We start from the raw sequence: 13114 nt of genomic DNA, 5'->3' as shown, positions 1-13114 counted from the left end.
GCCGTTGAAAGGACGTGTGTGCGGATGGTGGCTCTTATCTGATTACTCAGAAACAGAATCCTCGCGGCTTACGTGAGGGATTTGCTCGCTTTAAGGTGAATGTTAGTCGGTTATATCACCGTCTTGGCCGACACCGGAGGGGTGAGACAATGGACAAAGACACTAAAGTGGGAGAGCGAGTCGTTTTAAGTATTCTTCCCATCCACTGCCACACAGTTTTTCCATCAGTTATTTGTTCAGTATTAAATAAATATCTTGTAAACAAGCTTAGTAATAGTGTTTGATGTTTATTCAATTATTTTAAAGGGTATTAGTTTAGAGGGTTTGATTTTTAATTTGTTCTTATCTGTTGCAAAATGTCCTTGCTGCCTCGTTTTGGTTCATTTTTTTAATCTTCAGTAGATGCAAATGAAACACCAAAGAGGGTTTAACATTTTGTTCCATCTTGTCAGTTGCAAGTGCCTTCATCATTTCGAGTGTTAATTGTAAAAATAAATGTACAACCACTCTGGATTCTTACACTTCACAGGCTTAATGGGTTTGATGTGCATAATTTAGGTCTAAATCGCGAGTAAAAAGACTTCCCACAGTAACAATTACTGACACACATCTTACTCCGAGCTGACTGAGAAACACGGTCGGCTTTTCATCATTCAACACGTAAACTGCAAAACTAGGAGAAATTCACAAAGGAACGAGCTCATTAGGAAAGCTTTTAATAGTCTCACACATTCGTTGGAAATACAGGAAGAAATTGTGTGGAATTGCAATGATGGTCTTTGATGGAAACATCCACAGACACACAAAGCAGACTAGATGAAATGTTTTAGTAGTTCCCTCTGTTGCATCTTAAAATACAGCATTGAGACACAAGATGAAATCAAGTGAGAGAATGAAGGAACTCCAGCAGCAACCCCTCCAGCTCGTTGCTGTTAATTAAAAACAACAAGAGGAATTACGATGCTGAGCTTAGAAATGTTGCAGTTCATTTGACATAAATTACTTTTAAATAAATTTAAATGTTTCACCCAATACAGAAATATATTATTCTTGCTTCTGATGCCGTTTGAGTTCCACCATCCGTACAGTAAGGTCCATTTTGCACTCGGCCCTTAGACAGCGTGATTCAAACCAAACCGGCCCGACAATCCGAGTTATGCAAGACACGAGGACCGTGATGATAAACGAAATGCCCTCAGACACGATTCGGAAAAATGCTTCTAGCTTAGAAAACCATAACGGAATACAACACACTGTCATATTACTTTATGCTACAATGAAAAATTGGACTTGAAGCTCATAAATCCCTCTCAGCGCACAATAATCACTCGGTTATCAGTTCACAGAGCAGTGGCCTCCTTAGAAAAACACAGGCACCGTATTCATTACTTCGTTAACAGCAATATTAAGTGGCGTAAATCAAGAGCCCCTTGTGCCATGAATGATCATAATCCAAAGTGTAATCGGTCGTACGGAAAGCAGACACAGATGTGTGGTGACACATTTACAAACGATGGATTAGCAGCATCCCAGCAGACTGATAATGAAGTGGTCACACGTTTGCACGGAGAAATATATTATCGAAAAGTACAAAGTGAAGATTGCTTTGAATCCTGGGGAGTTTTTGAAAATATATTAATGATAATACAAATTTCAGTCTCTGCAATCAACTTCTCAATATGCCAATTTCATTTCTCTTTATGACTAAATATGAACAGTCAAAAGATATGGTTACGTCAGCAAAAGCAGAATAAAGCTCTGAATCAGATATCAGCTCTTTTAAAAATATTATGATTATTAATATAGGATTATGTTTCTGAGGAATTAGATGAAATTCACTTAAAAATCTGAATCGTCTCATTGGCATTTTGGTTTTATGTGACAGTGGGACACAATCGGTGTGTTTTTCTTCCCTATGAACCATGAATAAGAAAGCAGCTTGAGTTAGCTGAGCTCAAGAGTTAGAATGCCTTTCGAGCACCACAGACGGCGTCGATTCCGTGACGATTTGACAAAGACAGCTGAGAGGTTTTAGAAGGCGTGCGCCAGAGTCACAGAGGTTTCTTCCTCTCCACCATCGGCACCTATTTGAAGAGGCTGCTTGAAGGAGGCCGCTTTCATCATGCAAGCATTACCCGTTTCCAGACAGTAGTACAACCATACACCCAAAGTGAGGCTCGGGCTGCTGTTAAAGTCCTTTATAACAGCAGGGATTTTGGTTGAGATGGAGAAGGGCTTCGACAGATCCACAATGTCCCCAGTAAGCACCCGACCTTCCAGGAGCCATTCGTTACCTGTGGAAAAAATACAAGAAACAGAAATTTGTCATACATCAAAATGACAAAAGACAACGTTGTAGTGCAATCTGGCTAATGAGGAAACGGCTAAGTCAGTAGGCTAGTGCAGCTCGAAGCTAAATGCTAGCGCTAACATGCTAATGTTGAGCAGGTATGACGTTCACAATGCTACTACCTAAGTAGCACGCTAGCCTTGGCTAATTGCCCAATAGACAAATTAAACTGAAAAGGCAGAAACAGGCGGGACCATGAATATCTATGCAAAATGTCACGCCAAGGTATTTCAGTGTTTTCTTTCAGCCCAAAACAGTGGTTGACAGACTGAACGGCTAACTGGAGTCCTTCACAATATTCCCCCATCCAATGGCCTCACTGAATCAGGTGGGCCGAGGACGTCGGTTTACCGAAAACAGGGGGGGATATTTTTAGAAACAAAACACACATCTAAAGAGACGTGACGACTGAATGATAAATGAAAGCCGAACAGGAACGGCTACGACTTTGACTGTGAGAAAATATTCCGCCAGAGAGACCGTAAAATCCATGGCAGCAGTGATTAATGAAGCTGATGCCTAACATGAGGTCCCTGGGCAGCCATTTCTAAAAAGCTACAGAAAACAATTTAAATCTGCCGTGCACTTCCAACTTCCTCCATTAAAATTCCTGCCTGCGCTCTGATCTGATCAGCATTAGTCTAGACTCGGTATAATCGGACAACGGAGGATCACGTAACATAGCCTGGTGGCTAATTATGTGAACCAAGGCATGCCGCTCTTATCGAAAAGTTCTAAAATTAGCCCGCTGATATCGCTGACTAAAAGCCGCCTCGCTCGGAATGATGGAAACACTTTTGTTCTAAGCCGTATGCGTGGACCATCACCAATACAACGTTCTGAAAACTTTGGATTACAAATAGAAAAAAAAACCTTGAATAGTACTAAGTTGTAGAAATGACCCCATGTGCCTGCCGTGTGAACTGTGAATCCCAGCAGAGAGGGAACCTACTTGTTGTGAAGTGAGAACAACACTGGGGTTGAGCATCACTTCATGACAGAATCATGGTTGATGGACCAAAATAAAGCACAGAAGGAGAAGTTGAGAGGCTCAGATCCAAAAGGGGGAACATTATAAATGTGGAAAACAAGTTTGGGTTGCAACTCTCACCCAGACAGGTACCAAATAAAGCAAACCTATTGGAGGATAGCAGGCAAATCAGGCTTAGGAAACTGGACAGACTTTTTGAATAGCTTTTTGGTTTCAAATTCCATTTTTTGTCTTCTTGCTTGACTCTCCGGACTTCTCCTTGAAAACCTTTTACAGCATAGTTGCCAAGTCTTTGTCAAATATTGCTTTTCTTTCATTCGTTGTTCTCACTTGAGCAGCGAGTGTTCAATCAGAGCTTAGCAACCGTAACCAGGCGCCGCTGATCCATCAATAGTCCCTCCGCATGTTGAAGCGAGGTGCACGCCGCCGTAGCAAAAGCCACATCCAAAGACTTTGTATTCACATTATTTTTTTACTTTTACAAAATCAAAACCTCAAGAGTGATAGTAAGGAATTGATAAGCTGGCGTCTGCGTCAGCTCAAATGTAAAGCCTGCTAACTGGATTACTAGCTTTGACTCGGTGGATTTCCTCGTCATAACATCATCATATCATCATGCATGCATGTTGAACGCTGCATGTTGAAAATGAGTCATTGAAGTCGTGAACGTGCACGATACACCCGAATGAAACGTTTACATCAGTAACAACGACTGGACTCACCCTCAGCTGACAGGGCCCAGCAGCTGGGAGCCCCTTCCGTGAGTTTGGTTCCCTCCGGGAGCGACAGCGCGAGCGACATGACGAGGGTCTGGCCTGCCGACACCGCCGCTGGTGGCATTTCCTTCCTGGCGGCGGATCTGGGCAGTGTCGGGGCTTTGGTCGGGGCCGACGGGTTGGTAGGCACTGCATCTACGCAGTCCCTGGAAATGGGGAACTGGACAGGAGACCGTTCGTTGGTCGTCTTATTGCCTTATTGCCAAACTATTCTCGGTTTTGAGGATAGATGAATTACACGGAAGTGAGCCTTTCCCACACACACACACACACACGCAGGTCTCACCAGTGAAACGGTCTTGGAGAACAGGTCCAGGACTTTGACTTGGTGGTTGTTGGTATCGGCCACGTAGAGAAGCTTCCCGCCGTCGCCGATGCAGATCCCTCCGGGCTCGTTGAAGCGGGATTTGTCGAACTCGGGGCCCAGAGTGTCTCCAGCCTCTCCAGTGCCGGCTAATGTGCTGCACTGCTTTGCCTTTGGATCGACCACCTTTATCTGAACATAATGAAAACAGGCACATGGTTAAAATCTTTTTTTTTTTTTAGATCTCCCCTATGCAACCTGAAGGGACGTAATGTGAAGACAGAAGAGTGTGAGCACGCTGCAGCGTGCGTACGGTTACCTTGTGGTTGTAGGAGTCGGCCACATAGAGCCGGCTTTGTTCCGGAGCCCAGGCAACGCCGAGAGGATGCTGCAGCTTGGAATCCACCCCTTTCCCGTCGACATCCCCGAAAGCGAAAAGGTTCTGTTTCAAAAGAAGAAGAAAAAAGATCAAACAGAGATGTAAAAGCTGCCCAAACTGCAGCTTGTGACCTCTATGTCTCAACGTGGGTCAAAGAGAAAGAGAGATTGTCTCCAAGTTATTTAAAACATCTTTACAAAGGGAGCCTTTTTAACTGAAAGATAAGGGACTTTTTTTTTGAAAATCCAAACTGAAGCCGTTCTCATATCCTGCAAATGATCGGGTTTTCATTTGAAGTCTTCATTTGAAGAGACACTTGAAATAAAAACATGAAGGCAAAACTGGGTCCGTTGATTTAAACGTTTCTGAATAATTTATACGGGAAAAGCAAGACAAGAATTAATATGTCTCATTAGTGGAAAAAAAAGAGAAAGAATACTACAGTTAAAAATAATTAGATGACTCATTGAGATATTTTAAAGAATAATGAAACAATATTCAAAATCATTGTAAAATTACAGTGGGGAACATTTTATTTTGGCGCAGAGAAGTCCTCTAGTCCTATTGCATTTGAGAGGAGGAAGACATCTCTTTGGAAGTTATCTCCAGAGCGAGGGAAGTCACACAAAAACAATTTAGGTTGGATAAATATATATATTCTTTGATTTGGTGTGAACCGTCCCTTTCAATATTTCTAAATAATACATTCTCCTTCATAAAAACACTAAATTGGACCAAACAAATAATCTTTATAAAGGAAACCTTATATAACCGAGAGGCACGGGAAACTTATTTAAAAGCACTTGGGATTCACTTAGCGCTTTGCTCTCTCTGCCGGTTTTCTATTGCATAATCAAAAAGAAAAAAATACCAATCATCCAGTTATGAACTCCACCACCACCTCCTCATTACCCATCCATCGTCTAGAGCACACCCACCAGCGGGTCCCGCTCTCCTCCGACCAGCGACTTGACGGCTCCATCCTTCAGTGCCAGCGTGCGGACGGTGCTGCTTTCGCTGTCGGCCACGTACAGGCAGCCCCAGGGCTCCTCCGGGGCCGAGGCCAGGCCCGAAGGCTGCGCAAAGCCCGCCTTGTGGGGGTACGCGTTGTTCCGGTTCTCCTCGTTGCCGCTGCCTGCCCATCGCACGCACGTTCCGGCCTTGCATTCGCTGTAAAAATATTACTCGACTGGTCTATTGCTGGGTATGTAAGAGTTTATTTGACCTTTTATCATTTTAATCTGCTTGTAATTCTTTTTAGCGGCCCGGGTGGTGATGAACCAGTCGCTCACCTTCCTTTGGGCAGTTTGCCATCTGCTAGGAACAAAGCCCAGATCTGGTGGGTCCCTGCCATGGCGATCCACAGCACGTTACCTTCGCCACCGCCTACACATGCGAATGGAACACACACACACACACACACACACACACACACACACACACACACACACACAAACTCTTTTGAGTTCAGCACCAGGAGGCTTGTGTCTCTGCTTTTGGCTTCGCTCACCCACAATATCATCCAGAGGTGGTGCTAATATTGGTTCTAAAAAGGTGAAAAAGTCCTTGCAGGTGTTATGGGAACATGTGGCCATTAGTTTTAGACAAAAAGAAAATGCGGCGGTTTACGGCCACATGCAGAAAATCTGTTGAAAAGAGTTTGGGTCCTCTTGATTTGGTCGATTGAATTATTCATGGACATGGTTGATAAATGGTGAATATGCGATGAGTGTTTGGATGTACCTTCAGAGGACAATGTTGGTGTAGATCACCATCATTCTCAGAACACGTGGCGATGAGCAAACCAGCAGGTTATGTCACTGCAATGACTGCTTACAGGCCGTGTGCAATGATGATGCAATGATAATGGATGAATATTTGCCCCAAGGTCTAAGGTATTAATATTTCAATTCACATCATTTTCATAATGTGATTTAAACTATTCCATTTTCAATTGGATAATAGATTACATCAATACAAGAAAATGTTTGCATTTCTTTTAAATCTTCAATTACTTCAATTTAAACTTTCAGAAATTCTGTGTAGTTAATTATTAATGAAGTCCTTAATTTGTCAAATTTTATAACACAATTTGTTGTACAAATAAATAACTTGCAATATGATCAGATTCAGAAAAACACAAATTCAAAAAACCTTTGAAATAATATTTAACTTTTAACTAATTACCAAAAAGGAAAAGTCTATGGCTTTAGACATTTAGGACGACACCAGCCTGGAGAGCAAAATGATTCTGAATTGATTAAGCAACAACTGAAAGGTGTGTACATAGATTTCTATCGGCATTTTGAACAGAGCATGAGGCTTGATGGCAACACGCTAACACTTAGGGACAAAAGTGCTGAGAAATTCAGAAGAGTTAAAAAAGCTTTCCGCTTTGATTTTAAAAAAAGGGCACTGTGGGAAAAGTATTGAAAAAGATGAATAATGAAGAAACGGATTGCCCAAGGCGAAAATAATAAGAGAAAATCATTTTGAGTGTTACTTTGTAAGAATATAAAAGACCATGCCAGGTACTTTACAGGCAAATACTATCCCCAACAAAAACTTTATTTCAACACTCTCTTCCTTTAAGTGTATGCAGGATCGGTTCAGCTGAATGCAGATGTTCGGGCCTCCACTTCGGCCAGAAGAGCTGTTTTTGGAGGTGGTGGAAGCTATAATACTTCTACTGTAATCCCATGATCATAGACGTGGTAGTTACAAACATGTCCTGTAAAGATGTTCAGCTTCTGGTCCGACTGCAGCACAACACTCACCTGCGGAGCCGAGGGTCACGTCCCAAGGAGAGCTGATGGGCTGCTGGGGTCCCATTGCGCCGCCCTCTTTGTCTGTGCCTTGAGCTCCGACTCCAGCCAGGGTGCTAACTCGGCGCTCTAACAGGTCAATCTGAGGCGCAGGGCGACGGGGATGAGAAAATACTGGAAACACTGGGACACGTGAAATTAAATTCAAAAGGCAAAGTTAGGGAGGCTACCTTGCGGATCAGGTGGTTTTCGGTGTCGGCCACGTACACAGCTTCCCCTTTGATGGCCACACCTTGAGGGGAGCTGAAGGAAGCTTCGGAAAAGTCGCCGTCTCGTCTTCCGCTTTTTGGCCCTTGGACAGAAGCGATGATCCAATTAACATCATCGTTCCTGGGGGCTATACGACCTCCTTTTTCCCCCCATTACGCACAAAAGCTTTTACTGAAGTATTATCTGCCGTGCCATTCACCTTTTTTTGAATTGAGACGTTACCAAGCAACAGACCTTTTTTATTTCTCCTCACATATTCAATTTAGAAAAGGACTCTTTCAGTGAACGCAGGAGGTGGATTCAGTTCTTTTTTTCAGTTTTTTTTTTCCTAGTCTAAACTGAAAAAAAAAATATGATTATATTTTCTGATTATTAAATAAAAGGATACGTACAAGCAGACCGGCCTATTTACACCTGGAGCACAACAGGCACTCGACATCAAGTGGCTTAATTACCAAAAAAAAAGGGTAATCTTGCCTGACTGATTAAACGTATTTTCTCAGCAGGATGTGAGATTGAAGTAAAAATATTTTCTGTCCAAATAAATAAACCAACATGACACATTTCTCATACGGTGCGTGATGACGGACGAGTGGGATCAATCTTCAAAAAAATAACACAAAGCCTGCATTTCTTCCCCTAACTTTGTCTACAGGTCAGTGCCATTTGCCAGAGTCTCTGCTTTGCCAACCTCTCCGTTGGTTTGGGGACAAAACAGTCATGCAGCTGCTCTGAGGGCCGTTGAGGCACGCGAGCAGTCTAGAGAAATCAATAATGCCTTCATGTTTTTTTTACAGATTTGTACAGAAATACTGCATATAGATTTCCCGCTGCGTACCTCCTATGGCGTGCAACAGCTGTCCAGCCGTCGAAACCACCAGAATCCGGTGATGTCCAGTGTCCGCTATGGCCAGTCTCTTCTCAATGCCGTCTACGGCCACCTTCCCGGGGAAAGACAGGACGCTGGGAGGCAGGGAGTCTCGGTACAGCTTGACGCCCACTGCGTGTGTCTTGAGGAGACCCCGCTCCCCGTAGTGATGCAGGGCGCTGGCCGTAAACAGCGCCAGCCTCTCGCGGTGGCCTTCGCCCACCAGGGAGAAGAGCAGGTTGCCGCGTGGGCCCAGCAGGACCAGCGTGGGCCAGCAGGACACCTCCAGGTCATGCCAGAGGCGCGCCTCGCTGTCGTTCACCACCGGGTGGCAGATGTCATAGCGGAGCACGGCGCTGCGGATATTGTCCAGGGCCTTCGGCGGGGGGGCGGAGAGGAGCAGAGACAAATGAGTGAAGAGCGGCGAGTCCAAAACTGAAAGATGTGTACACTTCTGTGCATGAAAGAAAGCCTCTGAGACATATTGCCAAACAGCGAGACTGACTGGGATTTCCTGGAGATAAAAGCATGTGATTTTAGATGTGATATATCTAATAGATCAGATATGTCATGCTGGTATAACATTACAGATTTATTTTACAATTGTGCGTTTATGTGCTCTCCCATCATCACACCTTGTAGTTCTGAATATGCCGAAAGAAGCTCAAGCAGACCAGCTAACTAGAAAAAATGAATGATAAAATAATGAAAATCTCTTACCTTCTCATTTGGAAATTTAGCAGAGTGCACACCAACAATAACTAATCCATCTGAGAGGGAAATGAGAGGGTTAGAGATCAAAGACAAAAATAACACAGTACAGTGTTTTGAAAGTGGTTTGACACGCTCAGTCAAAACCAATTTCTACATTTATAAAACACATTATTGAGCTTTAATTCCTAATGGAAAAAGCACAAGCCCTGTCAGTTAGTATGCTTGTTTCCTCCTAGTGATCCTCCGAACGTAAATGTAAAATCTTTTCTAGATCTATGTGTGAACCAGTTGTTAAAAAATAACAAGTTGACAAAGACAAAGGACCTCGCACGTACAGATGCGTGACATTAGGAGACATGGGGAAACGGATGTGATCATAAACTGAACCCACAAGCGTATTTAAGTGAGTGACCCTCCCGTATGATGTATCGTAGGTCTCAGTGAGGTTTCTAGGAATGTTGATCCCAACAGATTTCAGTAATTAAAGACTACAAACACTATCTGTGCTAAACGGATCGGTGACAGTTTGCGGACTATAACAAAGATGAATGTTAAGCCACTGTTTGACTTTGTGAGGCTCTTATGAAACCTTTTTTTTGGATACAACATTTTTTATAAAAAAATAAATTAAAAAAAGCTTACGAAACAGATGTCCCGATAAGTTTCCTTCCTGTTTCCTTATCAGTGTGGGACTCTCTCCGGAAACAGGAATCTTTTGTACTCATGTCATGCTGAGGCAAAGCCTTAAAATGCAGCACATGCTCAAATGTGCAAACAAAACGCAGAATTCAGTGGGAGTTTTATTACCACATTTTATACATTAGTATTTTTTCAGAATTGACAGGCATACAATATATCCACGCTAAATTAGTTTGTTGTTTTGCAATACAATACAAACCAATTCCAACGACGTTGAGGCGAACCAGAGTTATTGTCCCTCCTAACGCGGACGCTCCTCGTTCGAGCCCACCTCCACAGACGTAAACGCAAACGATTTCAAACCCACTCCACCGGCAGCGGATTTCATCGCCCGTGGCCTCTGCCAAGCACTACAGCGGCGGCACAGATTGCAGTGACGATGGGTGGGAGGGACTGTGGGAGTGAATGGACAGGGTGGCTCCCACACCTCGCTGACCAGAGCAGCTAACAGAATGTACTTAGAGCACTGCCAACGATAAGACCGGGGCAGTAATGTGTGGTGGCAGTGCAGTTCCTCAGATGCGATGACAAGAGGCAGTCGGATGGAATTATGTTGTATGTGGAGAGGCTATAAAAAGAGCCGTACAGCAAACAACGGAAGAGTACAATTATAAGAGCTGCACGCAGTGACGCTGCAGCTCGGAAATATTTTTACTTACTTTCTCTTCCCATCTGAGATATGGGGCTGCATGCATTTGGGCAACAACCAGAGAGGCGTTGAGCTGATACATTACAAGTATTTTTTTAAACGGGTACTTTTCACCGCCAACAGGTGCTGATTTAAGTGACATTTGTTTTGGTTACTATGATTTTATCTGGTTCCTTTCGGAGACGCAAAATGACACATTAATCCCTAATTCTGATTATTTTTTTATAATAGGAAGAGGTAGTCTACTTGAGAAGCATTATCTTACATTTCCACATCATGGAAGTTGTATCACTATGTCAAATGTCATATTTGTTATTAGAAAAGTTACATAAAATTGTTTGACATGGCATTGTTACCATTGACCTTCTCTCAACCCCTTTAGGATCAAGAGATCTATGTCTACTGCAGCTTCCATACCTTTGGCAGAGTGCTTCTTCTCTAGACGGTGCAGGTCAGGCAGGATGTGCATGCAGTTGATGCAGCAGTAAGTAAAGAAGTCCAGCAGCACCACTTTGCCAGAGAGCTCCTTGTTCAGAGAAAGAGGGCCCTCCGTGTTCAGCCATTCCAAGCCTGGAGCGAATCACAGAGTGGAAAATGATGCTGTCATCTCATTAATCATTTCAAGTCACAAGCGTCACACTGCTGATCACAGCTCTGACTGCCTTTGTGTCAAGGGAACGACATGGAAATGCTCAAGGCGTCAGAGGTGTTGTGTAGCTATTAAGTGCCAGCAATTAATTTATGTAGATCTGGATGTGTCTGAATTTTTTTTTTTCCACACTTACCTTGCTTGCAGTCTACGTTGTCTGACAACACCAGTTAAACTCCACTTACAAAGATTTGATTAATGCATTTATAATCCAGCGTGAAATACTTATCTAATTATATCATCATACTTCAAGCTCCGCATTCATTTTTTAAGCGTTTCGGAAAGTCATTGCTGCTGCCTAGAATTGGGGCGTCTCATAAGAAAGAAGCACAAGCGCAGATCAAGGAAGAAGAAGAATTTGTTCTGAATTAAACTCTCAACACATGTGAACCCATATCCCCGAAATGTTGTGTCATGGTATTCATCTTGAGTCCACATGTATTCATATGTTCAATTACAATCCTATTATGAATGGGTCAAGTACACAGTTATATTCATAAAAAGAAAACATGTTCTGACCACGTCAATAAAATGAACCAGGTAAACAGCATCCTTTTGCTGTCGCGCCCACCTGTCTGTCAGGTAACCTCATGGTGAGCCAGCGTTAACCCCAAATCTATAAATGCTAAAACATGTTGACAGAGAAACATTTAAACCTTCTCTAAGAGCAGTTGAAATCCCATAGAACCATGTTAATTCTGATCGATGTTCTACTGTAGATCCCCATCTACTGGTGGAGACATTCACTACATGCCTCAACAAGAGCAACTAACACAAGGACCACTTAATTTGTTGTCCAACACTGGCAGTTGGCATGTGGCTTGAACAACAAAGTATGTCCCTAGGCCCCGAGGGGGACAAAAGCAGGGACAATTAAAGGACATACTGCATTATGCATTGTCCTGAAAAGTGTAGATTTGAGGTTTCGGGGATGATGCCACACGAAGTTATAAAAGAAAGACTCATATAATCGGAACCACTGGATGCTAAAAGCTCCTGCACAGCTGATATAATTGCAAACGTTGAAAGCACAAAGCAGATGATCTTATTATGGTCTGGAATTAGTCTCTGTGGCTGATCTCTGGTTGTCTGTTTCACCAAGAAATAACTTCCTGGACAGGAAGCAGTTTTCGATGCAACGTTACTAGCTATTAACTAACTAACCGTTAACAAAAACCCAAGTATTTAAGGTTCCAAAGACGATAGGAAAGTAAACCCGGACTAATCCGTTGTCGCACCACATTAACATGTCGAGTGCTGTAACGTTAATGGCGTGTCAGCAAACTTAAGTCAAACTGTAGGAACATAACTTAGCAGTTGTACGACGGTCTAACCTGTCTGGAAATCGGGTATCTTCAGATCCTCTTTTTCGTCTAGTTTTTCCAAATAGTCTTTGACAAGATTTTCCTTCTCTTGTTCTGTCCTAGAGTCATCAAGGGCGCAGTCCAGCTCACTTTGGATAGGAAATAGGGTGGAGAGGCTGCACTGGGACGCCATGTTTCCAACAACAACCAGCCGGCTAGGTAAACTCACCCCCGTCGATTCAGACCATTGGTTTCGATAAAACTGGAAAAAATCTATACACACATTATTTTCCAGAAGTATTTTTTCTGAAATTTGGTTTAAATGTACCTGAATAGGTTGTCATAATCATTCATTCAGAATGTATATTTATCTATTATATTTCTTTGTCAAAATAA

At 42.9% G+C, this 13114-nt stretch overlaps 1 protein-coding gene across 1 annotated transcript; it reads right to left on the bottom strand.

The window, feature by feature from the left end:
* Positions 1-700: 700 nt before the first annotated feature.
* nhlrc2 (NHL repeat containing 2) lies at positions 701-12991 on the bottom strand. The gene is made up of 12 exons (XM_040176546.2): positions 12749-12991; positions 11183-11335; positions 9424-9473; positions 8674-9079; positions 7796-7917; positions 7578-7707; positions 6093-6186; positions 5739-5970; positions 4741-4863; positions 4404-4613; positions 4064-4277; positions 701-2294 (listed from the first exon to the last, which is right to left on the bottom strand). Exons 1-12 carry the CDS (start codon positions 12909-12911, stop codon positions 2032-2034), a joined length of 2160 nt encoding a protein of 719 aa, XP_040032480.2. The 5' UTR covers positions 12912-12991; the 3' UTR covers positions 701-2031.
* Positions 12992-13114: the final 123 nt, after the last annotated feature.

Source organism: Gasterosteus aculeatus, chromosome 5 (genome assembly GCF_964276395.1).
Source record: "Gasterosteus aculeatus chromosome 5, fGasAcu3.hap1.1, whole genome shotgun sequence".
Taxonomy (NCBI): Eukaryota; Metazoa; Chordata; class Actinopteri; order Perciformes; family Gasterosteidae; genus Gasterosteus; species Gasterosteus aculeatus.
The sequence above is the reverse complement of the archived record's forward strand: the minus strand, read 5'-3'. Positions and strand labels throughout refer to the sequence as shown.